At 43.2% G+C, this 26614-nt stretch overlaps 1 protein-coding gene across 1 annotated transcript; it reads right to left on the bottom strand.

Moving 5' to 3' along the window:
* On the bottom strand, nucleotides 1-20853 carry sertad4 (SERTA domain containing 4). The gene is made up of 4 exons (XM_035915178.2): nucleotides 20330-20853; nucleotides 5646-5818; nucleotides 3896-4014; nucleotides 1-2797 (listed from the first exon to the last, which is right to left on the bottom strand). The coding sequence occupies exons 2-4, from the start codon at nucleotides 5797-5799 to the stop codon at nucleotides 1913-1915; spliced, it is 1158 nt and encodes a 385-aa protein (XP_035771071.2). The 5' UTR covers nucleotides 5800-5818; nucleotides 20330-20853; the 3' UTR covers nucleotides 1-1912.
* Between the last annotated feature and the right edge of the window lie 5761 nt (nucleotides 20854-26614).

Raw genomic sequence — 26614 nt, 5'->3', positions numbered from 1 at the left:
TTTCTTTTACTGAGCTTTACACTTGTCACAGAACATCACACAAAATTACCAGAGCAGGCTTGCTCTTTTGTTATTTTTAATAAGACAATGCAGTTACATGTTCTCGATTCACACAAAAACATCGCTCCGTCTTCCATTTTTGAGATTACCGCTGATAGTGAATGGGTTTCGGTGTTTTAAATTCCCTTTTTTTCCGGTTGAATGTGGGTGACTCTACCTAACAATGTAAATGTATCTATCCAAATCCTTTGGGCCTTAAGGTTATTATCATGGGGAAAAGGAAATTACAACAACTGGATATTTTATGTCCATTTTTTAACAGCTTTGGCTTCAGTTTCTGATCCTTAGAATTTGCAAACGAGACACAGCAACAAACAAGACCCCCACGATTAGTCTCCTAAGTGTGAGAGCTGCTTCGGTGCAGTGCCTGTCCTTAGTTTTGAATCAAGTGTATGTATTTAACATTGGCCTGACATTTTTCTCCCCAATCAATGTGCTTTGAGTACATTGTGCTTGATTTCCGATGCACAAAGACGCAAGAAAACACAGACGTGACTCTCGAGAGGATGGGCACACTTTCAGAGTTCAGTCATAATCACAGTTCATCATTTTGGAAAATACTTATTGTTTTATTTTCAAGAGATTAAATCAGAAGGTGTTAGCAGTTAGCGTGTCATACAGCTGACCATAAACACCATAAATGGGAGGACTGGATCTGTGCAAAGGAAACAAATCCACCAACCAGAAATCTTTAAAAAAAACCAAAAAACAAACAAAACCAACATTGCTCTATAGATATTTACAGGATCTAATTATCATGCTGTCAACAAAATCTTTAAATTCAGAGTGTGTGATCCAGTTTTATGTTTTTTTAGATTCATGTGATTTTTGGTAAACCAACAACAAACCTTCTCCGGTCGGATATGACGAGTATAAATGAGGTCTTAAACATTTAGCATTTAAAGGCTTAAACATCGCTCCTTCAAAGTTTGCAGAACGTTTGTGCTTTGTCAGAAGAGGAGGTGCTAGAAAACATGCATTCCAAAGTACAAAAAAAAAAAACCACTTTTCAGGTGTCTAAATTTAGTTTTTTTAATATCCCTGCATTTAACTACATGCCCGTGTCCTGTTTTAGTCAAACGCAGTCGCTTGGAATGCAAGATAGCTACGTAAAAACAAGAACAAATACATAAACACGCCATATACATGAATCTATAAAAACACTAAGGCACTTTGAAAATGTGATTTAACAATGTTCATGATTGTGTTGTTTTAAAGTAATCTGAAGAATAAACGATATCGTGCCGCCGCCGCAGCACAGTCGCGCGCCATAGCCTGAGTCAGCGTCAAAATCAGCAGTCACGCATAATCATGTGTGACCCCCCCCCAACCACCCCGATTTATTAATAAAAACAACAGCTCAGAATCAAGTTTTTTTTTTAAATGCTACATATTATGTTGCAAACACACACACAGAAGCAAACACACACTCCCAGATCCACAGCCCATTATTTCATAGGCTTGTTTAGGGTCCTGAAACGAGACCGTCGCACCAATAAAAAAGCCCCGTTTGAGACCTTTTCCTTTGTGCTGTGGGGCTTGAAAATGGTCTTGCAGACAGTGCAATAGCAAGCTTCACTTCACTTTGGGGACCTAAGACCCCGCCATATGTGACCTTGGTCTTTATAATTGTTTGAGAAATGTGTGCAGTGCCGACAGAGGCCGAGAAGAGGCTGTTTTTCTTCATCTCCCTAATGCTAATGACAGCTGTGTCTGTGTACCCTGAAGTATAATAACCCATTAAAATAAAGCTGACTTGGCATTTCTATAGTGTAGGTAGCTTCCACCTTAATCTGTTATGAGACAGTTGTCGTCATCGTTACGTTTTTAGCAGACTTAGAAGGCTATTGAATTATTGTCTGTGAGCTCTCCGATGCCAAAAGCTCAGCTTGTGTGGCCCTCTTTCTGTTGCAGTACAGTCCCACTGGCACTGTCTCACGCCTTCTTCCTCCTCCTCCTCCTCCTCCTCTTCTTCCTCCTGCTCTCCCTCCTCTTCTTCCACCCTATCTGTCATGCAGCTGTCCTCTGTCCTCCCGTGTGCATCACCCAGCAGGGTCCTAGTCCTACTTTTCTGGCTTGATTTGTTGCTAACGACATCGACCGAAGGCCCCGCTTGTCTTCTTTCGTCATCGTCTTCCTCGTCCTCCTCCTCTTCCTCCCGCTCTTCTTCCTCCTCCTCATTTTCCTCCTCTTCCTCAACATCGTCATCCTCGTCGTCACGATCATCCACGGCCACTGCCAGCCCTAACTTACTATGGCTGGCCAGCTGAAAAAACGAGGAGGAGTGCGGCGCGGACGAGCAGGAGAGCGCTGCGTCGTACATGGAGAATGGGAGGTGGAGGTAGTGTCCTGCGGCGGCCGCGGCGGCGTAGATGCAGCAGCATGTCTGGGCACAGTCAGGGCGGAGATCCCCCTGTCCTCCACGGACCATTCGGAAACGTTTGCGTAAGGGCGGCCCGGCTTGGGGCGCTAAGCAGATGCGGGCGGGCACTGCTCTGTGGAGTGCCTGGTGAGCGGGGTTAGTGCTGGCAGGCAGGATGCAAGGGCCAGAGGCAAACGCCGGGTTGGGCGGAAAGCACCAGTCAGTGCTCTGGAGCAGGATCTCTGCTCGCAGACGCCGAAGGAGGTTGTTAACAAGAACGGAGCGGCGGAGGAATGCCTCGGGGTCGTCGATGAATCGCATCTTCTCCAGGGAGAGGCGCAGCACGTGGGCACGCTCCTCCAGAACCGGTGCAACCTGAAGGACAGTTTTCCATTAGATCTACCTGTCAGTGACCTGCCTCAATTAGTAACAAAATACAGAGATGGAAATAGCTGGACTTAAAGATATTTGCATTAACCCTTTAAGACCTACCATAGAACCAAGTCCGCCAGAGCTTACTTTATATTTTTATATGCTGTGGAGCCATTTTTGGGAGCATTTCAAGTTGCTATACACCAATAAAACTGTTATAGCCCAAATTTTAATAATATGTCTGCATTAAGTGCATAGTAACTACATAAATTGCAAAAAAGTGCAATAAACTACAAGAAATTTTTAAATCGTTTTTGTTTTTTTACACATATTTCTACTTGGAGAAATTTACGAGGCTTATTCCTCAAAACTTTAAATACAAAAAAGGTGCAAAAAATAGTTTACAACAACAGGAAATTTATTTTGAGTGTCTTCATAGTTTTATTTTTGAAATACACCAATTTTTTATACACTGCAGGAAAAAACGAAAAACAATCCTATGATGCAAATTTGCAAAGAAAACAGCATGTGCATCAAAATAAAGTTCTAAGCATCCCAGCAACTATTCAGAAAAGCATAAAGTCAAACATGACTTATAAAAACACCAGTATAGGCTCTTAAGGCCTACAAGTAAAAAACTACATTTTCCGCGAAAATGATGTCACTTCCGGTTTCAGGCAGGTAATGGCGGACATGCGATCGTTCGCGCTGATGTCTGTTTCAGTGTGGGAAGTGTTACAAACAGCTGATCGGATCGGCAAAGCGTGTTTCTGGAATATTATGTTTTTGTTCCTGCAAGAGCTTTTTATGCAATTTTTGCAAAGCTATATGGGGAAGGAAACCGTAACCTAGGACAAGCTGAATGCATAAGATGTAAGTACAACTCCTCCGGTTTCATATGCAAAAAAAAATATTGTGCTAGCTTATGTGGTTCCGGTTCTACAGGAATTTAAAAATAGTTACACGAAACGGAGCGTGCCCGCTTTAAAGGGTTAAACAGCATAGATACTGTACAGTTTGTGTTTCGGAATAAACTAAACGCTTCACTTTTCAACAGTCTTTCCACTTATTCTGTCTCAGTGTGTTTGTACCAATACTTACAGTCTGGCAGTATGTCCTGAAGCTAAAGGGCGCCTCATCATCATCATCAACAAACTTCCTCTTGAAGTATGCGATCCTCGACATTGAAATATGATCAGGAACTCGTCTGCAGGATGACTCTGCGCAGAGAGGGAGAGAGAATATCACCATTAATCATTTGCACTGATGAACTATAAGTTTTCACCATTACTGCGTGACATTAGCTAACATTAATCACCGACTGAACATAGAATATTTAGACTCCTTAAAGGAACAGTTCCCAGCCTGTCGTGCTGTTTATCCAGCTGGATTATTTCATGTGAGGTGCCCAGTTTTGTAGAAATCCACAGTAGAGATATCCACCTTCTGTTGAATATATTGGACGCAGCTGGCACGTGGTATCATGCCAAAAGTACATCTGAAAGAGTCAGCAGCGGTGTCTCTTTTTAGAACCTACGACACGGTTACTAAACAAACCTTGCAGTTGCCTTTAAAATACATAAAACTACTCACAACAATGTTTGCGGAGCTGATTTGTTATATATTTATTTGAGTGATCAGGTCTCGTGATTTCTGCAAAGAGACACTGCTGCTGTATTTCGGGTCGCTTTAAGCACTGCAAGCTTGAGTGTCATCTGCCTCGTATGCGAGCGAAAAGAGACATCTCTGTATCTCCAACACTACGTGACTCACACCTGAATAATCTAGATTTATAAACAGCACCACAGGCCAGAGGCAAAAACAGATCAATTTGATTTTGGGGTAAACTGTCCCTGCAGGCGTTTATGCAGAAGCCAAAAATAGTAAATATAAATGAAATATTTTTAAACTGAAATTAATGTGCACACTATGGGGATGTTTAAGACACTGAAATACATGTTAAGATTTCAGAAGTGCCAAAGAGAGACACAGAAACTTTGTGAGGCGACCCTGACTAAAATTTGGGGTGAAGTCAGGGGTCAAAACCTCAGAGACCAGGGTCAGAGAAAGGTCGGAGTCAGAGTTAATACTTTAGCTGAAACATCTGTTTAATGCAAGACTAAAACAACAACATATCTTTTGAAGCTTTTGCAGGGTCTTTGTCTTATGAGTGGGCTTCCATCCATCCATTCGCTTCTGCTTATCTTTTTTCAGGGTTGTGGGGGGCACTGGAGCCTATCCCAGCTGTCATAGGGGGAGAGGCGGGGTACACCCTGGACAGGTCGCCAGTCTGTCGCAGGGCCAACACACAGAGACAGACAACCATTCGCACTCACATTCACTCGCACATTCACACCTAGTGGCAATTTGGATTATCCAATTAACCTATCCCCACAAGCTGCATGTCTTTGGACGGTGGGAGGAAGCCGGAGTACCCGGAGGGAACCCACGCAAACACGGGGAGAACATGCAAACTCCACACAGAAAGACCCCGGCCTGATGGTGGAATTGAACTCAGGACCTTCTTGCTGTGCGGCAACAGTGCTAACCACCGTGCCACCTCTTATGAGTGGGCTCTAAATTAAAATGGAACTAAGAAGCACATGCCAGCCTGCTACCATGTTAATTAGCTGACCGCTCAACACAACAGCATCTGCTACAAGAAGCGCTGCATGCTTACATTCTGGTTCCTGGAGAGCAAGTCGCCTTGATGAGGCTTGGGCAGATGGCTCAGATTACAAGGTCGAGCATGGCCACACAACTGTTTCAACTCTGCTTGTTTTACTCAACAACTTCAATTGTGCAAGTTTGAATAAACAACTTAACCGTGCAAACATCAGTCTGTGTGTACCTGGAGTGAACTGTTCTTCGGAGCTGCATGGCGGGGCGGGGTTTGACAGGCAGGTCTTAGTGCAGCGCTCCGACTCCCATATGGGCTGGTAAGTGGAGAGCGGAGGGTCTCCCTCTGGGTCCAGGAAGGGATTCATGGACAAAACAAGGGTCATCTCTCTCTCCTAATCAGGTCTGGAACAAACAGAATAAAAGAACGGCCGAGCTCAGCCTCCACTTATAAAGACATCACATCAACTTGCGCAGTATTTGGAAACAGAATGATAAACTGAGTTTGGTTTATCCGCTATTAGCGGTTAATAATGAACCGGTTTCCATAAATCTCACAAGCGCTCTGCATATGTTCCCCTAATGACGCAGTAAATGTTAACAAGCTGTTTATCTGATGCTGCCAAATACATTGATTTTGCGTGGAGGAGTAACCAGCTTCTGTTCGAGCTGCATGACACATCCGAACGGCAATAATGGCGAGCGCTAGAAATCGGCAGATGGTTGGCAGCTCCGTTATATGCGCAGTTCTGTAAAGCGAGGGACAGATGGAGAAATGACACCCACTCGCACCATGAATTCCCTATTGATTAGCTGGTAGGAGACTTGGCGAGATGTTTGACACCAATTTGTTCGGTGAAATGGATCCCACACATCAAATCACACTGGGAAGATTGTGTCAACAACGTGATAATCTAGGAAGCGAAGGAGATGACGTGCGCGGTGCCAGCAGGACCGGAGCACAGGGCATACGATTTGACAACATGTTTCCAACAGGCACTGCGCTTATTTGATTCTTATTAGTGCTGAATTAAGTGAGAACAGAACGAAATATTTCACTCTGTACCACCTTACGTTTGAAACTGAAGTGACGCCGCTAAGACACCAAGATATTACTTGGCAGCGAGCAGCAGTAACCTGCCAACTGAGCTTTTTCAATCTGAAAACAGAGCCCTACTGTGAAGATGCCGAGTGGCCCGACAGCCAAAATCTGTCTGTGATCCTGTGAATCTGCAGAGAGACGCCGAATCGCTCTTTTGATCACAGCGAATGGCTGTCATTTGGTTCACTGTTGATATTTTCCCCCCTTCATGCAGAATGCAGAGCCAGCTGTTTGACTTATCAGCTGCCGGACCTCCTTGTCACCACCTTTCCTCCTCAAAGCTTCTCCCGCCCCTCCTCCACCTGCCCGCTCGAACAGATATCATCGCCCACAATCCATCCTGACAGACCAAACTGAGGCGACACCATCTCAGCCTCACCCCTGTTGGGTAGCTGATTAAAATGTCCGCTTCAATAAGCTCCCAGTTTTGCTTGGCTGAACAGTTTTATTTCTCTGTGCAGCTTTTCTAGCATTTGCCTTTAACTGACTAATCAGGCACACCTAAAGCCAACGAAACATCAGCTCAGACAGAGCTGCTCTCACCAATCCAATCTACTCGTCCCCGGGGAGTAATGGATTACACGCAACGGCCGTGCATACAGCAGACATGCTTTAAAACTCAACATCGCCAATCTTGTGCTATTTTTTTTCTACACCACTGCAGTTGTTGCAGCAATGTAGTTAATTTTATGCTCCATTTTATCCTCACTGAACAAGACCCCCTGTGAGCTACGACCTCATGACAGGATTTACACGTCGCTGCGATTGCACGAGATGCAGCATCGGAAGAAATAGCCAATGAAAGTGAAGTGAATATTTAGGAAATGAAGCTGATACAGATACACGCAAAAAAAGAACAACAAGTGGTTAAGCTTGCAATGGAAAAATGTAAATGCAAACATCAAGAGAGAACAAAACAAACAAAAACACTGTGTTTGGCAATCCACTGAATTACTGCCACTGCATGAAACTCAGCCTCTTTGCAAAGCTGAGACCTAGAGCGAGTCATTTAAACGTCCACCGCCTCGCGATGGGTAAACGCGAAAACATCTAAAAGTTGGTTGGAGCACACACTCTTTGGAAACGACCAACATTGAGAAGACAGGAGTAACACCAAAGATCAATAGTCTCTCCTCATCATATCACATATTTTCAGACCTGCAGAATTAGACAATATCATTTACGTTTTCGTACTTTGGCTTTTCATAAATCACTTCTTCAACAAAGCTGCGTCACTTTTTGCAGCTTTGCTTTCAAACTAATAAAAAAAAGTCACACAGTGACACAACTAGTCTCTTTTGAGGTTAAAGTGCTGTTTTTGTCAGTTTAGCTTTAAAAGAGCCCGTTTAAGAAAGCGCGTCAGCGTCTCTTCTTCCTCAGAAGACTTAGAGACTTCCATCTGCCACTGAAGGTGCTCAAGAACTTCTACTGCTGCGCCATCGAGAGCGTCCTGACGGCAAACATCTGCACCTGGTTTGGGAACAGCACCAAGCAGGACAGACGAGATCTGCAAAGAGTGGTGCGCTCAGCCGAACGCATCATTCAATCAGAGCTCCCTGACCTGCTGTCCATCTACACCAGGCGGTGCAAGTCCAAAGCTAGGAAGATTATGATGGACCTCTCCCATCCCAACAATGGACTCTTCTCACTGTTGAGGTCTGGGAAGCGCTTCCGCTCCCTTAAGGCCAAAACAGAGAGAATGAGGAGGAGCTTCTTCCCCCAGGCTATTCGGGCCCTGAACCAGGTGTAGGACTGGACTCTCTCACACACATCACACCACCACACATTTCCTATAATCCTATAATTCCTATAATTTATAATCTTGATAATCTCTTTCTGCTATTTGCACATTTTTTACTGTAAATTTCTAAGTTAATTTGTAAATTTTGTAGTAACCTGTAAATTGTAAATACTGTAAAACTTTTTTTCTGTCATTTAATGGTCGGGCATTGTACAGCTACAAGCATTTCACCCCCATGTCATACTGTGTATGGTTGTGTGTGTGTGACAAATAAAATTTGAATTTGAATTTGAAATGTAGTAAATAGAGCACACACTTAGACCAATATCGATTTCTTTTAGGCAGCTAACCAGTTCACATGGCTTTAGCTTCTATCCAGGGCTGTGCTCCTGTCTGCTGGATCCGCCTGTTATGAACGGTCACAGTTTTTCAAGATTTCACTAGTCATGTTATGCAAAAGCAGAAGAGAACACTGGATATTGGTAAAGTGAATATAAAGTACATTAAAGTGTACAAATGGGAGAAACATGTAAAACTAAAGACGGTTATAGTAGACAAAATATTTTGTAAGTGACATGTGTAAAGGTATGTAAGGAAAACACGTCCATCCACCCATTTTTTAATTGCTTATCCACTTAAGGTTGGAGGGAGATGACACTGGGACACTGGGAAAGAGGCAGGATATATCCTAGATAGATAAGGTCAGGACGATGAGGTTGGGCGATACGTCCAACAACCAACATCAGTCCAGCAATCGCTGAACATTTGGGAACAAATTTGATTTGAAAAGAAAAGAAAAAGGTCTGGGAAGCTGAAGAAATGAGATGAAGGACTCCCTGCAGCCTCTAAATGAACAAAGAAATTTACTGCAAGAGGTTAACATAGCATGTTAGCTCAGAAAGGAGACAAACTTGGAGAGTGCTGTCCTACTTAATCATTTCAACTTAATGCAACTTACTTAATATTCATTTTGTAAATTATTATTATTCTGTTAGTTCAAGTATGGATGCAGTCTCCCTCGGTATCACCAGTCAGACCAAAGCTAAGATGCTTGAGGTTTTAAAAACAGGATTTCGGCTGACACCACAGTGGCTTTGTCCATCTTCATCATACACAAATAGGCTTAGAGGAGCAGCTGGTGAATTTTGACTATATATGGAGGAGAAAGTGATGATTTTAAACACTTGCCTTAAATTTGAGGAAACGGGCACACAGACTGTGGTGCTGTGGTTGGGGAAATTGAGCAAGCAGATTTTAATGTCGGCACATGTGGAGGAATCAGACGGAGAACAGGCCAGAAAGAGCTTGAGGGTTTTCTTCCGACTCCCTGCTGGAGCCTGCAACTCAGCTCTTCTGGTTTTGGTCCTAATCCACCATGTTACATTATGAATTATGCACATTTTCTAACATGCTGTCAAATTAGTCAAATCATACTTCTGTGAACTACATTTCACTGCTGAGGGTTTCCACACCTGAGGACCACCGACTAAGGCCAATTATGTCACTGTTATTGAGCGCTAGTGCCATGCTTCATTAGCGGCTTTGGCCCCTCTCGTCTCTCCACCCCAAGCTGCTTTTTTGCCCTCAGCTATTTTTCTCTCCATCACCTCCCCTTACCGCTGCTGTTGCAACGTTTGCTCGGGCACAAAGAAACAAGCATGCCATTACTCCCTCTGCCCTCCGTAGGGACCTCCATCTCGACATCCCCTCTCCCTCCTTCGCTCGTCTCTTTCATCCCCCCACCCTCTCCGCCCGAATCCCTCTCTCAGTCTCTTGCTGACATCCTTTCAACAGCGGTCACAGTTGACAGCTCTCTGAACCAAGGGGGTGAAGAAAAACAATGAGAATGCCGACAGAGCAGCTTCCCTACATGTGCAGCAATACTTCTTGTTCTTCAAAGAAAAGGAGGGGGAGGAGGAGGAGGCAGCGAGAACAAGTGTGTGTGTCTGTAAACGAAGAAGGAGGAAGAAACGGAGGGTTGAGGAATAAAAGCAGGGAACGAGGAGAGAATAATCTCCTAGGGTGGGAGATCATCCTGCTCTTCCTCCCGTGCGAAAAAACAGAAGAAAAAAAAAACTGAGTGCGCACAAGTGTGTGCTAGCATTGTGTGAGTGCTTCACCTCTGTTCAGTCACAGCTCCTCTGGCTCCATCCCTCTTATCTTTCTTCTCTCGCAGCTTCCCTAACTCTGTCTGACTCTCCATCTCGCCTTCTTTTTCATTACACTCTTTGATGATGAGAAGTTAATTGCGGTGCCAGGGCACGAGACAAACCGTGGGAGGGATACAGAGAGTGATAGAGAATAGGAAGGAAGGCTGAGGGGGGGGGGAAGAGACAGAGGGAGGGCGGGATAGATGGTATGAGTCAGGGAACGAAAGATAAGTGCCTTAGGAGCCTTGTCATGAGTGGAGACAGATCGCCTGCAGGGATGATTTCTGCTGCTGTGATTGACTCCCTCCCTCCAGCGTTGAGACAGGCAGGCGAACACACACTCAGACACACACAGCTTGATGTGTCCTGAAACATTTTGAAAGGGAAGCCGAGGAAGGACCACGAGTGCTGACCACGGTGCTCAGACGCACACATTTCTATGGAGGTATTCAGTTGTCACAGTACTCTGCAAAGGTGTTGGACACGTCGCGTGCTTAGATCATTTATCATGCAACACCATTAGGGTGTCAAATTTATTCTGCAAACGTACAGCTAACATCGTGATCTTCAGCCACTTAAGAGCGAAACTACAAAACTTTATAATGTCAGGTTAAACTTCCCGAGTAAACCAGTTGCAGCTGGGATCGGATCTGCTCACTGACCAATGTCCTCTTTTGGGAAACAACGTCACAATTCATTTCTAGAAGATGCCCTGCAGCTCAGAATATGTATAACAAAGAGTCTGAACTCTTTGACTTTACCTGACAAGTTTAAATAAATTTTTTTTATTGTTTTTTGGGCCTAAATAAAGTGAAAAAATCCAACAATAGAGACGATTACAGATAAATCCATGACGCACATCAACAGAACTTATCTGGTGTTTTTTCCTCAGCTTTCCTTCTGCCTTCATCCTGTATTCGATTTTAAAAATTCCTCACATTTGTTTTGGATATGGATTACATTTGATCCTTCTCATGAGAAATACGCAGAAATGCATCTGTGACCGGCAGTGGGGCGACGCAAACCCCACTGCTTTTACATGAAAGGGCACAAGCTCCACATTAGTTAGCGTGTATCTTAATTATGGTTTTAGTGTCGTAGAGTTCATTAATCCTGACATTCCTTGATAACCCCCAAGGTAAAGCTAAGTAGGTCAAATTCATTTCATAGTGCAGCCCATCAATGGGAACATCACAGAGTCGGTCTGAGATCAGACAAAGAGACACGACAGCCTGAAACAACAGAGCCGTGACAGGTTTATTGGAGAACTCGCACAGTTCTAGAAATAAAGCTTCTATATAACACATTTAATATTACATAAAAACTGTATTTATCTAATTACTGATATGTATCGCTTCTTGTGTTCATATGTACGCTATACATATTGTTTCTGCTGTTCCTACAACCTGCTGCTTCAATGCATTAATAATCTGCATCTCATTATCTATGTAAATGGCTCATGTTGGTTATTTTAGGTGTCCATTTATTGATACATGTTTGTAGGTACACCTTGCAGGGCTTGCAAAATTGCTAGCCCGACGTCCCGGAGCTAGCGATATCTCCGGTCGGGCGACCAAAATCTATCTCAGCCCCGCCCATCGGATTATCATATAGTCCGACGGGCAGGGCTGAGATAGATTTTGGTCGCCCAACCGGAGATATCGCTAGCTCCGGGACGTCGGGCTAGCAATTTTGCGAGCCCTGCCTTGCTAGCACGAGATTGGACGCTTGGTACTGGAAATTCTTAATTCTTAATGGGAAAGATTGAGCAGGGTGCAGATTTTTCTGAACACCTACGATGAGATCTGGTGTCATGTTTAAAAAAACGTTCAGTGGCTCCTTTGGTACCAAGGAGCACAAAGTGTACCAGGAAGATATGACTCACAGCATCGTGTTTTTCAGATATTTGAAAAATCCATGACTCCAGTTTAATGAACCTGTGAGAATTGGAAGCTGAGCTTCCTGTTCTTGGCTGACTGTTTATTTTTATTTTTTATTTTAGTTGTTTTTAGGTGATTCGATGCTGTTTTATCTTGTTTTTGTTTTAATATAGGGCTGTTTTAATTTTATGTTTTATATGTTTTATTTATTTATTTTGCTGTTTTCTGTTCCATTGTTTTAACTTATTTTCTTTACAGCACTTTGTTCCTGTGCTGGGTATTTTAAAGTGCTTTATAAATAAAATTGGATTGGATTGGAATTGGACAGGACTGGCTTCTGGTGTGCTCTTCTGCTGATGTGCTCTTCTGCTAATGTGCTCTGCACTCAGAGATGCTCTTCTGTGTTGCGTTATCTGAGTTGCTGTTGCCTTCCTATTAGCTGAAAGTGATCTGGCCATTTTCTTTAACCTCTGACATCTATGAGATGTTTTATCCCTGAACGTCGAACGTTCCCTGTAAACCCTAGAGATGGGAATAGCAGCCCATCTGCCACCAAGAGCTATGCCACGTTTAAAGTCTAATCACCTCTCTATCTCATTCTAATGCTCGGTGTGATTTTCAGCAGGTTGTCTTCATGCCTAAGTACACTGAGTCGCTGCCATGTGATTAGATATTTGTGTTAATAAGCAACTGAGCAAGTGTCCGGTGACTGTATGTGACAAAAAAAAGCAGAAAACTGCAGCTGAAGTTGGTTTTTCTTGACGTGAATGTTGGAGTGACACCTCCTATTGTACTGGGACCCTCCTGACTGGAAACCACAGCTACAATCTTGTGAGTGGTATCACACATACACCTCCAACTATGACGGTGTTAACAGCTGGATTTTACTGGACTTCGGTGTTCATCTTCTTCTTCATTTTTCTGCAGCTACATGCCTTAGAAGTGAACACTGTACCACTGCCAGCAGCTTTTGTTTTCACATTTTGTTTGCAACTGCTGCACAGCATCCACACACACACGCACAGCAGGTTTTTATGCTGAACGTGGTACTCTGTAGTCACAGGCATTTATGACATTAAGGTGGATAAACCAGGACCCTCAGCTCACAGTGTTTTAATATATGAGAGCGTGTTGTCTGCATTTTGTCAGCTGCTGTTTTTTAGGAATATTTAAGAGAAAAAAAAATGAGCACCAGCCAAACATGGGGGATTTTATTTGTCCACTGATTCTGAGAAGCTTTGAAGCATGTCTCTAATAAACTCTGTGCTCTCTCTCAAACTATTTTTCTCTGCGGCCTCAAAAATGCTAATCAATCCAGCATGTGTTTAACAGAGTGTGTGTGTGTGAGCTAAGTGTTTACTCCCTGTTTCTTTGGCCAGGTTTTTACTTCAAGCCTTAGGGGAGCAGATAGCAGGGAAAAGATGTGGTCTGTGGTTTTCGCATCAAAATAGATCCCGGACAGCCTGAGAGCATCGCACACAAACATGCGATGTGTCACGACGTAACAACCACGCAGAATCAAGCAGATAAATTGTGCAACAGGGAATTGTGCAGAGGACACGAGTGTGTCGGCAAGATTTTGTTCTGCCATATTCCACTGCAACAAATGCACAGCCAGAGCAACAAATTCTGACAAGGAGCAACTATGATTGCTGTCCTCAAATCTTAATAAAAAATAAAATAAATAACCTGCTGCAGATGTTATATAGCTCTAGATAAGTAGGTAATATTATGGGTCAGCCACTAATCAGAAGGTCGGTGGTTCGATACCAGGCTGCCTCCTGGCTGCGTGCAAGATACTAACCCCAAGTTTGCTTACTGCTGGTGGTCAGAGGGCCCAGTGGCGCCAGTGTCCGGCAGCCTCGCCTCTGTCAGTGTGCCCCAGGCTGGCTGTGGCTACAATGTAGCTGCCATCACCAGTGTGTGAATGTGTGAATGACTGAATGTAGTGTAAAGCGCTTTGGGGTCCTTAAGGACTAGAAAAGCGCTATACAAATGCAGGCCATTATAAGTGTGAACACTGGGGTCATGATTATGTGCTTCTGGGTAAAAAAATGACCTTTGACACAGAGATATATGAGCAATAATGTAAAATGTGGAAACATCAATGTAACTGCAGTTTCTTCTCTTTTAATGAGTAAATTAATTCCTTTTTCATTTTAATTGTTGTCCAAAAGATGAAAAATCTGTTATTATTCAAGTTTAAAATACAAATTGGGATACATCAAAGTTTCTATAATAAAGTCCAGTGAATGAGTTCTGTATTTCCTGAGGTGCTCGGTCACTGAAGGGCTCCTTTGATGGCACTGAATGCCAGTAAGGTGAAGTGAATATAATGCATTATGAGCAGTGGGTATCAAACTCTCTGACCCCAAAGCACAGCAAAAGGCAAACCAAAATTTCAACACGCATCTGCCTAAAAAAACCTTTATGTTACCTGACGTCAGTTCTCGACTTTAATGTCAGATGACGGCCCTTTTGAGCATGACACCGACATTTCTATTTGCTTTTAAAAACACTTTTAAACGGTCTGATAAACTCTTTCATATTTCATGTTCAGGTGCCTTTACAGCTGGTATGGCACCATGTTGGTTGGGACTAATATTGTACATTTAAACTGTATTAATTGCTTTTTGTACCTCTGCAGTAATAACAGCACACCCGGGCTTGCTGTGGGACACCGTCTGGAAGGTATAAAGCCCTGAGAAGCACACTGATATTGACCTTATGCATATGCATGAAGCAAAAAAAAAAGGCTTTTAAAAATTCACTGTCAACAGCGTCAGCTCCTGTCACCGTCAGCCTTCGTGTGTGTCAGTACTTGCTCCTGCACAGATACAGGCAGGTGCGTGCGTGTGCTGGCAGTTTGTGTGGTGGACCAAATCTAAGCGACACATCTCCACAGTGGGAAGATAAGTGGGTGTAGCCCTGAAAGAGCTGCCTGTGGTTGCGTTGACGGGAGTTTCAACAGCAGGCTTCCTCAGAGCTCTGTGATCTCACGGCAGGCACTTTGGATCTCGCAGGAAGAGGAAAAAGTTGAGTGTCGGCACTGCCTTCGCTGCTCCCTTGCTTTTCTTTATAGTGTGATGCCTGCTGCCTCTGCTCACACACAGACACTGAATGCTGATGTGATGTGACGGGGACAGCGGCACTGAAACCTGTCACATGTGGAGTACCTGTTGTGTCTAGAGATACCTGGCCAGATGCATCAATACAACTCGTGGTCTTTTCTATCCGCAGTCTCGCTTTCACTAGAGAGGCTTTCAAATACTGAAAGCTTCTAGAAATGTGCATCTAACTGCAAATGCAAATAAAGTACAATTAAACGTGGCACAAAAGCAGCCAGAAAGCCTTTCGGCAACTCAAAACTTTAAACAGCATCATCTATAATATGGATACAGAAATGTGTACTAACGAGAGCTTACACAGTCAATAAATGTCACTCCAAAAGGATGCAGCTGCTTGCACTGATTCTGCGCTTCATTAACTGCATTTCCACCCACCTGTTTGTGTAACAGAGTCAAAATAGCACCTTCAAAGTGCGAAGCTGAGAGTCGGTGAATCAGAAAATGTGACAAAGAACAACAGAAACAAACTGTACATGAAGTGATACAGCGAGACAAAAAATTAGAGAATAAACTCAAATATACGCGAAGCAATGAGCTCCTCGGATTAATACACGAAACACACAAAAGAATGCAGCAAATCCTGGCTTTCTATCGCTTTGGGGTTGACTTGTTTTGCCGTTGTAATGTTAAAAATGTTAATTTAGTAGCATGTCTGCCTCAAAATTCAACTCACTAAATAATTGACCACTATAAGAACTTGGAGTTGCATTTGAGTCAGCGATCATTTTCCACTTATCCAACGCCAGGTCGTTTTGAACGCAGGCTAGCAGGATATTGGAGGCATCCTTCTCCCCAGCAAAACTTTCCACTTCCTCCCAGGTGATTCTGAAGCGTTCAGAGGCCAGATAAATAATAAAGTCTCCAGTCGGCTGTTCATGGAAAACCTTCAAAGGGAGTCACCCATGAGGCACCCTGACCCAATGCCCACATCACCTCAGCTGGCTCCCGTTGGCACAAAGAAGCGGCTGGAAAACCGTATACAAGGACAAGGGATCATAGTGCTGTGAACACCTCACATTGTATGGTCATTGTTAACCATTGAGGAACAAATAACAGTGTGGAAGTCTGAGCTAGCAGCTATAATGTGGTGAGCGTCTGATTGCTTTAATTAGCTCCTTTGGCGTGGCTGTTTTATCCAGTTTAAAGCCAACATGCTTCCAGCTTCATCCCAGACTGGTGACCTGTCCAGGGTGTATCCTGTTTATCATCCCCCACTTATCCAATTCAGCAACCCTGAACTGGATAAGAGGAAGAAAATGGATGAATAAAACCAGTATAATCCCATCTGTGAGGCCGTTCATAAAATCAGTCGGAAATATTGGACTAATTGTGGAAAAGTTTAAAGTAAAACTTATTAATCAATCAATTGAAATACCCACAATGTGTTTTTCTATTATTATTAGCATTTTGTTTCTTTTTAACACTATCATTAGTATACCCGATGCATTAAAAAACGAATGTTATTTAATAAAAATACGTAAAATATAAACAGAGATTTAGATGCTGACACACTTTGCATAAAAAATAAGTACTGCAGGTTAATACCAGCTGGCGGAGAGTGGCAGGATGACTAATAAACTCTATGAGAGAGGATGAACTGAGGGTGATCAGCATACTTTAACTGAGAACTGTAAGCTAACACGCAGCCCACTTCTTCTCAATATGGAGAAGCTACGACCCATCAACGCGCCTGTTGAAGTGGGGGCGGATAGCGTGCGGGAGTGCTGGCATCAGAGGGTGAAGCAGCGAGAGGGAACAGATAGAGAGTAGATAATAGCTTTCATGACATCAAGATCTCCTTCAGAATAGCAACAACAAGGCGCTGTGAGCCATGAATCAAAACTGAGACACTCAAATGGAAAGCAATTAGCCCCCTGCTAGTGAAGTGGACCGCAGTCAAACAGAAGCAGTAGCCATGCTGACTAAATCAGAGAGAAACGCTGCAGAGGTGTGAACAAAAAGTCAATCAACAGGTTTTTTTCAGGGGTTTAAAAAAGCCCCGAGACACATGTCAACAGGGCTCGTATCGCTGGCCTCGTCGACTGACGTGGGCAGATACTGGATGCTTTTTGGTGTTACGTTCATTAGTAATGCAACGTCGGCTTTAAAATGGTCAGTTATGGTTACAAAAAGGACTCCTGTGCCCCCAAAATAAACACTGATATATGACCAGAATTTCACCAGTGGTACACATCTGGCAATACAACAAAAAAACCACAAATAAGTCCAGCTACTCTGAATGTCCCAATTAAAATTGAAATACAGCACGAGGCAAAATTCCCAGCATCTGAGCTGAAGCTGTGCAGACTCTAAGGCGGTGGAGTTATTTTTTATTCGGTCCAGATTTACGTTTTCTATCGAGCAGCTACAGAAAGCAAAAATGATTTCTGTCTGGTGTTTGTTTCAAGGTCAAAAACCGCAGCTCCCCAAGTAACTGCCTCCTCTGCTCTTACGCTAGTATTTTCTTTCTTTGCTTTTTTCCTCCTTTTGCGTTGCATCTTTGATTGTGCTTGTGCCAGCGTGCAGCCTGTCAGGAGCTATCAGAGGGGCCGTCTTGGCCGCGGTGGCGTGACTAAGCTGGGTTCAGGGCCCTCGAGGTTTTCGCCGGGCGCTCTTCTTGCTGAGCGGTGACACATGTGTTGTGACAGGGAAGCTGCATTATGGACTATCTGGGGACGGCTTGTTGTGGCTGTGAGGGTTCACGGGCCGGGGTTGTGTGTGAGTACGTCACTGCCGATGCTCCCAGAGGTGGACATGCCGCACATTAAAGACAAGCAAGGGCATCGTGTGTTTGTGTACAAAAAAGAAAAGAAAAGCCACCACATTGTCAGTTGACAGTATAACAAATCCACTTTTCTTCTTCCTCCTAAACCTGTGCATGAAACCAAAGGTGATTTTTTTTAAGCTAATAAAAAACGGGAGTGAAATCCTCCAAGACTGCACATGTGTTAGCAGTTATGATAAGTGATTAACTACTTTTCCTTTCTGGAATGCGAGGCATTTTGAAGCGGTGTTTGTACATGTTGCATTAATTCTGTCAGGTCTAAATTCACCCCAGACACCCACACTAAAGCACTGAAAGAAACCTTTGAGAAAATTCCTCTTGAGCCGCAGGATCTCGGGCTGTAAATACTGCCCGTGAGCTCCTTGCTATAAGCGAGAGCCGTGTCATACCTTCCTCTATTTTTACACTTAATTGTGCAGAAACAAACTTAAGCGTTATCCTTTCCTCTGAAGTTGCTCTCCGTCCTTGTGTGTCATTCTGGAGCACAAAGGAGCATTCATGATGGGAAAGCTGTGCCTGAAGGGGGGGGAGGAAAAAAAAAAGTCTGGGGCTACACCCTGCGGTCCTGACACACACACAAAAACACTCACTAAAGCAGCTCAACTTGTCTTGGCTGAGACCTTTTACACAAAACAGAGCAGGGAAAGAGAGGGACAAAGGGGATGATGTGAAGCCAGCCAGCTATCATCACCACTGACGTCCCTTCAGCATTATTTTTCCAGACTTTCCTTTGCAGTGGAGTCTCTATAATCCACTACATCTATCCTTTTTCTGCTTTTCTGCCTAATTACATACCAGTGCAGGTTTGTGTATGAGCCGCACACTTGTTAATTTTATGCTTGGCACCAGTGTGCTGAATCTCCTTAAGCGTACACTACATGTCTGCTAAGAGCCATGTTTTGCAATGCTGCTCCAGATGTGAGTCTCTGCGCCCCACTGAGGGAGATGAATAGCTGGGGGGGCTGCAGGCTACCTACAGGTTCACATCCTTAATGAGCAGAAGAGTCTGCTGAGAGCGAGATATGATTGATAGCTCAGCAACAGAACTGAAAGGGGGAAATCACAGTGAGGCTTTTGATAAAGACGGTGGGGTGGAGGGGCTCTGGCAGGCGGCAAAGAGAAGGAATCTGGCATCGGACTTGCCCGAGCTGGATGCCAAGAAGCCGTCCACCGTGCTGCAGAAGCCCCGACGCTTCCTCTTGTTACAGCCCCTCTCGTCTGTACTGTCTGACCTGGATGTTTCTCCCTGTTGCGTGCTTCACTATATTCCACATAGCACTTTTCACCCCCCTCCAAGGGAAACAAATAGAAAAGGTGGAATTCCTGGCAAGTGACTCCGGATGTTGTTGGCAGCGAGAGGAGGTGAAGCGCATCCAACCCTATTACCAGCTGGCTGCACTCGAAGCCTTTATTTCACCAAAACAGCAGATACAGAAAGGCGGAGGGAGATGATGTTTATTTATCGCCTTCACTCCATTAGCATGCCAGGCTGGAATTTTTTAATCCCATCTGGGGCTAACAGGGTGTTAATAGTCCACCCTGGGAGCAGTGGATGCTTGTGACTCTAAGCCAGAGAAAGCACAGAAATGACATCAAGGAGACAACAGAAGATCAGGATTGAGCTAAATCGCCTAAAAGCCTGTCCTTTCAGAAGGCAGCAGTAATACAGGCAACCGCCACTTCAGGATTTGCAGCCAAGAGCAGTCGCCACAAAAATAATGAAGTGAGGCTGGATGGGTGCCAGGAGGGTGGCTGGTTATGTCAGCCTGCGTAATGTGTAGGACCTGGGTGTCCGTCATGTCACACCAGCGAGCTATTGAGCGCCCCGATTCTCATTAGTCCCGCATGGAGCAAGATCCAAATTAGGTTTATCCAACAGTTTACTCAAGTGGTTAAAATCAGGAGGACGCACAAAAACAGTTTCAGTAAACATTTTGCATTCACAACTTAACATGTAGCACATTAAAACAAAATCATAAGCTACTGTTTAACAAGCAGACTGAAAACAAGGACCGCGCAGTGATTCAAAAACGAACCGTTTACTACTTTATTTTAATAGCCTACTTTTACTTTCCAGCGCCGGGAATCCTGAGCACGTTCACACATTAGAGCGAGCAGATATGATCTTACCTGACTTGAATTGTTTGGACCTCGTCCTCGGCTCCACACTTGCTTTGTGGTAACGGCAGGAATCCAAGGTGCGTTAATGAAAAACGAAAAAAAACAACAACCAACTACTAAATAAATACTACCGCGTCCTCCGGCGGCTCTGCCTCGGTCTAATTTTAGACTCCTGGCAGACACGCGAGGCGCACAGGCGGGTTTAAATACTACTTGTGTAATTACCAGTTAATTAGCGACTTGTCTACATACTAATCAGTGAGCGCGCGCCGTTTTTCTTACTGCACCCGCGCGTTTTCCTAGACTGCAACGGTTGACAGATGCTGCAGCTGTTTTATTTGATGTTTTCTTGTCTTCTCTTCGGCGGAGGGATAAAGGCGAGCCCCAGCTCTCTCTGTGGTAGTCCATTCACGGTGCTTCTCCGCGCAGAGGGTCCCGAGCTGCTCCCGTCGGTTGACAGTTAATATGAACGTGCGGCGGAGAGAAAACAACAGCAGCAGCGCCGCAGCTCCATCCCGACCAGTACTGCTGAGGAGTTCACGGCCTGCTCGGAACTTCCCCCACTCTCCCGCTCTGAGTGACTTATCGCGCCCGCGTTATTGTATGTCGATTAATTTTATATTATTTTTGCAAAAAGCACCCACAGAAGAGCGTTTTTATTAACACGCGATAGGTTGTTATGTGGGGGATCCCTGGGTACAAATTAAAAGTCAGCCAATTCCAATGGCATGTCCACGTGGTCGAGACGACCTGCCGAAGTTCAAAGCCACCATCAGAATGAGGAAGAAAGGTAATTTAAGTGAGTTTGAACGTGGCGTGGTTGTTTGTGCCAGATGGGCTGGTCTGAGTGTTTCAGAAACTGCTGATCTACTGTAATTTCCCGGCACGGTCATCTCTAACGTTTTCAGAAAACGGTCAGAGAAAGAGAAAATATCCAGTGAGCAGCACTTCTCTGGAAGATACCAAAGGTTACAGGAAAATGGCCAGATTGCTTTGAGCTGATAAGAAGGCAAAAGCAAGTCAGATAACCACAAGTTACAACAAAGTTCTGCAGAAGAGCATCTCTGAACACATAACACACCGTAAAACATTGAAGCAGCTGCACTAGAGCTGCAGAAGAGCACACTAGGTGTCACCTGCCAGCATAGAACAGGAAGCTGATGCCAACTGTACACACACAGTGGCGATTTTTGCTGGAACATTTGGATGGCAGGGGCAGCATGTGGTACAAACAACATGAAAGAATAAATCCATCGTGCCTTGTATCAGTGGCTTACAGTGCTGCTGCTACTGTAATCATATTTTTTGGCACACTTAGTACCAACTGGGGATCTTTTAAACATCACAGTCTACCTGCATATTGTTGTTGACTGTGTGCGTCCCTTTACCGCCACGGTCTACCATCTTCTAGTAGTGGATTCTTCCAGCAGGATGCGACGCCGTGTCACAAAGCTCCAATCATCTCAAAGTGGTAACAAATCAGCTGCAGCTTTGTGATGCTATCGTGGGAACATGGACCAAAGTCTGAGAGGAACGTTTCCAGAACCTTGTTGAATCCATGCTATGAAGAATTAAGACCGTTGTAAAGGCAGAACCAAAAAAAGTATCTGCTATTAAGTGGAAAATGAGCTTGTGCTTTTTTATTGTTTTTCATCAGGATTATGTGCAGCTACTGTTGCTGTTTATTCCCCGTCTCAGTCCTTTTACTCCATCAGTATATGGGATGACACGAAAATATAAATATGCAAATACTTTTGGTTATAAAAACACCAAATCATAGATTTCACGTGCTGCTTTCTGTGCTCAGAATGCTCACTGGATAATCTGACCAGTGTAAGACAGACACATGGGTAAAATTCTGTAACATGTTGTAATAAAGTACAAATACTGTCCAAGGATGCCGGTAAAAAATATATATATGTATTTTTTTTGCATGGCTTTTGTTTTTCAGAGGATAAGGTAGAAGAAGATATTAGCTAATTATTGTGCAAGTTAGAGACTAGTTTCTAAACAATCATTACTTTCCTTATAAGTATATTATATGTAGCATAAACATCCACCTTGGCCCCAATAATCCAGCATCCCTCAGGCTCAAATTTAAACCTGTTAATCAGTAGTTGAGAATAATTTGAATCCAAGTTGCAGACAATGGGTATTTCTTAATCTACTTAATATTTTCTTTATTAACCACTTTACATAATCCCCTGGTCTCTAAAAAGCGTGTACTTCGGCTTTTGCCTGGAGCCATCAAATGTTGGTATTCTGCAGACACTCTGCAGGGCTGTTGATGCTCGCTGGAGAAATGAAATCACCTCAGTGTTTGGATTATAGTTAATGAAGCCAAGTGCTGCAGCAGTGTGCGTGCCTTTTTGTAAGTTTGGATGCTTTCGTTCATATCTGCCTGAAGAACTACTTTCTCTTCTACTTGCTAAAATCTCCTTCAGCTTCAGTTAAGTTTAACTAATGTCAGTAAATCGATGCCTCTTTTGTTTGACTACTTATTGCTCAGCCATCCTGGCAGTTGCTTATTGTTTTTATTGGTTACACCATTGACTTCATTTACTTTCTCAAACGTCCACGTGCCCTCTGGCTGTAATAATATAATTTCCGACAGCACCTGAAGGATTCTAACAGCTTTTTTTTTTTCCAGACAGGTTGTGTGTTGGAAGATCTGCTCTGCAGGGATGTGACCGACAAAGAGAGGGGAGGGAGCGAACCCCTCTCATCTGTTATGCATTTCCCCTTTGATTCCACAGCAGCCACTGAATCTTATTTTCCAGTGTTTCTCCCTGAGAGCGCTTTGTTCTGCGTTCAGCTGTGGAACGTGTCGGGGAACACAGTTAATTGTGAAAACCTTGTATCTCTGATCTTGTTTTCTCTCTCTTTACCTTCTTTTTATACGTAGCTCAAACTACTGCTAGGTGTCAGGATCACACAAAGCAGAGGTGTCACTTCACCACAGCAAAGTCCCCGACAAGAGGGGGGAGGGCTTTAAAGTTGTCTGTCTGTGCAATAAAAATGAAGCTGGGATTAATTACACTCTTGTACAACAAGTGCAAACATATTTAGGTGTAGAGTAACAGATATCCACCTAAAGATGTGTTTGGTTTTTTAACATTCCATTTCGGTGCCATTTTTAGGATTTCTGCAACAGAGAGGTATTTAGACATACACTTGGGTGTAGCTATGATATCTTTGCCTGTGGGGCAGAAACGTTCATCAAAAGATGCCACTGTACAAGTGAGCCGCTCTCCGCATGAGCTGCAGGCGGTCTGATTTCGAGAAACAACGCCGCCACGCTTATTTTGAATTCATGCAAATTTCGGTGGTTTACATTTAACGGAGGACAGTTAAAAGTTTATAAAGTAAGTGAAGTTCAAACATTGACAAAAAAAAAAAGAAACAGGATGCAATGGTTGCTCCACCTGTTGGTTATTTTGTGGAAATGCAATTTAAGGCAAATTTTAGGACATTGATTCAAATGCAACACACAATTCAATTAAAAAAAAAACTCTTACATGATGATGTTTCTTTGTTTTGTTTTTCTTTTTTAAACAATATCATCACATAGAAATTCTCTATCAGAAGTCAATTAATAAGACAGTTTACAAATCAAAGTCAGTCCAAAGTACAGGAGAAAAATACATTTACAGGTACGTTAAGACACTGTGACACAAGGTTGCTGAGTGAAAAACAGTAAGGCACCGATGCCTCTGTGGCATAGGTAGTTTCTAAAAAATCAAATCAAATCACAAATTAAAGCCAGCCTTAAAAACCAGAAAATTCTTAAAAACTTGTCAATTAAATGAAAGCGTAAGAAACAACGCAGCAAAGCGTAAACGTACAAGTCCGAACACGTAATTAGTGGAACGCAGCCTGTGAAAGATTAACACATTCAGAGCTCGTCAAAGGGATGTTAAACAGGTTTCTGTCGTTTGGTACGGAAGCAAAAGAAGACCAGCAGAGTTTAAATACGTACACTGCACTGAATTTAAACGTACAGAGATCTGTTTTTAATTCCCTGATTGGAAATATTACTTTTTACTATTTTACTACATTAAACAGAAAACTCATGTGTCAAAAATTTGCTGTTGTACATCTAAACTTCTTCAAACGACCCTGAACGAACCTAAAACTTTAAATTCTGCATTTTAAATTGACTTTCAAGTATTTTCACTTGTTTCTAAAGCACTTCATGGTCTCACATGCTGGCAGCAGATTAAGTAGTTGGCCCTCAGGTCCTCGAGCAGCTGCTTGAGGACAAAAATGTTTGTTTCAGTTGATGAAATTAGTAGATTCTCTTTTAAAATAAATAAATAAATAAAAATGCACTGCTTTATTGCAGAGGGGTCAAATTATTGGCCTCCATCAAGCAAGGAAAACAACTTTGGAGAAGCTGAAAGTACTAAAGCCGGGTTAAGAAATGTATGTAAAAAAAAAAAACTTGACTGATCGTGATCACAATCACTTAAAAACTTGGTGAAATCAGAATCAACCACAGTCATCATAGATATGAAATTAAGAGAACTACACAGCTGTGTAGTCTTAAGAAAACCACTTATCTGTGTGGCTAATCAGAAAAATGGGCTGCACGTTGCTGGGATCATAAGGACTGGACTCTGGGGCAATGGTAAAAGGTCATGTGGTCCAGATTTACCTTGCTCCAGACTTATGGCTAACTAACGAGGGGTGGATGAAGTCATGCGCCCATCATGCCTCGTACCTGCTGGGCAAGCCTGTGTGGGCAGTGCTGTGACTGGGGTTTGCCTCAGTTGGTCAGGTTTACGTTCAGCGAATTGTACGTTTAAAAAAATGAGGTTAGCTGACTTCCTGAATATACTGATACATATATATGCTGATATACTGACAGCTTTAACATAGTGAACGACCAGGTTTTTCCATCAATGGATGTTTTTCTCCCCTGATGTCACGGGCATGTTCAAAGACGACCATGGCAGGCTTCATTGGGCTCAGATTGCGAAAGAGGGGCTCAGGGAGAAAACGTGTGACTTGGTTTTCACATACAAAGTAGTGAAAACCAAGGCTGCCGGGGGATTCCCATGATGCATTGAGTTTTTCCTTTCCAGTCACCTTTCTCCCTCACTATGTATTAACAGACCTCTCTGCATTGAATCATATCTGTTATTAACCTCTGTCTCTCTTCCACATTATGTCTTTATCCTGTCTTCCTTCTCTCACCCCAACCGGTCGCAGCAGATGGCCCCGCCCCTCCCTGAGCCTGGTTCTGCCGGAGGTTTCTTCCTGTTAAAAGGGAGTTTTTCCTTCCCACTGTCGCCAAAGTGCTGCTCATAGGGGGTCATATGATTGTTGGGTTTTTCTCTGTATCTATGAAGCGCCTTGAGGCGACTTTTGTTGTGATTTGGCGCTATATAAATAAAATTGAATTGAATTGAATTGAATTGAATACATATCGACCACAACAGAGTCCAGATCTTAAGGCCACTGAGAATATTTGGGATTTCTGCCTCTCCCATCGTCAAACAAGATAATAGTGAGAAATTAATGCAGTTCTAGATGGAAAAAAATGCTGGATAAATGTATCAAAATGATCCCACGTTGAATGCTGTCATCAGAGCTAAAGCCAGTACAGATTGTATGATGTTGTTCCTTTTGTGATAGTATTGCTTTCTGGTTTTTGCAAACTCTAAAAACACTTTAACAACATTTCTGAAGTATTACAATGTGAAAGCATTTTCATTTTTTCAAATCTATAAACGTAACAGTATCTAGAAGTCAAATGTTTTGGCCTTCTTTTGCTTCCGTATTTGGAGGGAACATGAATCATGGATCAAGTGTTGCGGATAACATTTCCAGTTGGTTTTCAGGTACTAGTTCTCTCCAGCATAATTATATTTTCAGAGAAGAGGATTTTTTTCCCAGCAGTGTTAATATTTTTCATCTGTTACTTTACTGATAATAATATTGTAATATTATTAACTATGGGGCCTGTGATCCCACTTTAATATATCCCTGCACGTCTTCTGTTGAATTCCACACACCCCCTTTTTCTCCCCCCTACAGGTAATCAAATATCACACTATACAAATTCACTCAAAGGCTCCAGGCTGATCCCATAAAATAAAAACCTTTTGGATTCAGATTACAGGTGCATCTCTACACTTCCAAATGAGCTTTGGTCTTTCACATTGTTGTGCTGTAAAGGCTGTGCTTCTGTTTCAAGCTGTTAGAAAGCATCAAAGCTGAGAAGTCTTGACAGATTGCTTTGAGATGAACTCAGCCGGTCTCCATCACACCCCTCTCTGCTTTTAGAAA

This window comes from Neolamprologus brichardi, chromosome 19, assembly GCF_056152115.1.
Source record: "Neolamprologus brichardi isolate AB-2024 chromosome 19, ASM5615211v1, whole genome shotgun sequence".
NCBI lineage: Eukaryota > Metazoa > Chordata > Actinopteri > Cichliformes > Cichlidae > Neolamprologus > Neolamprologus brichardi.
Note: the sequence above shows the minus strand (reverse complement) of the source record. Positions and strands in the feature narration are given on the sequence as shown.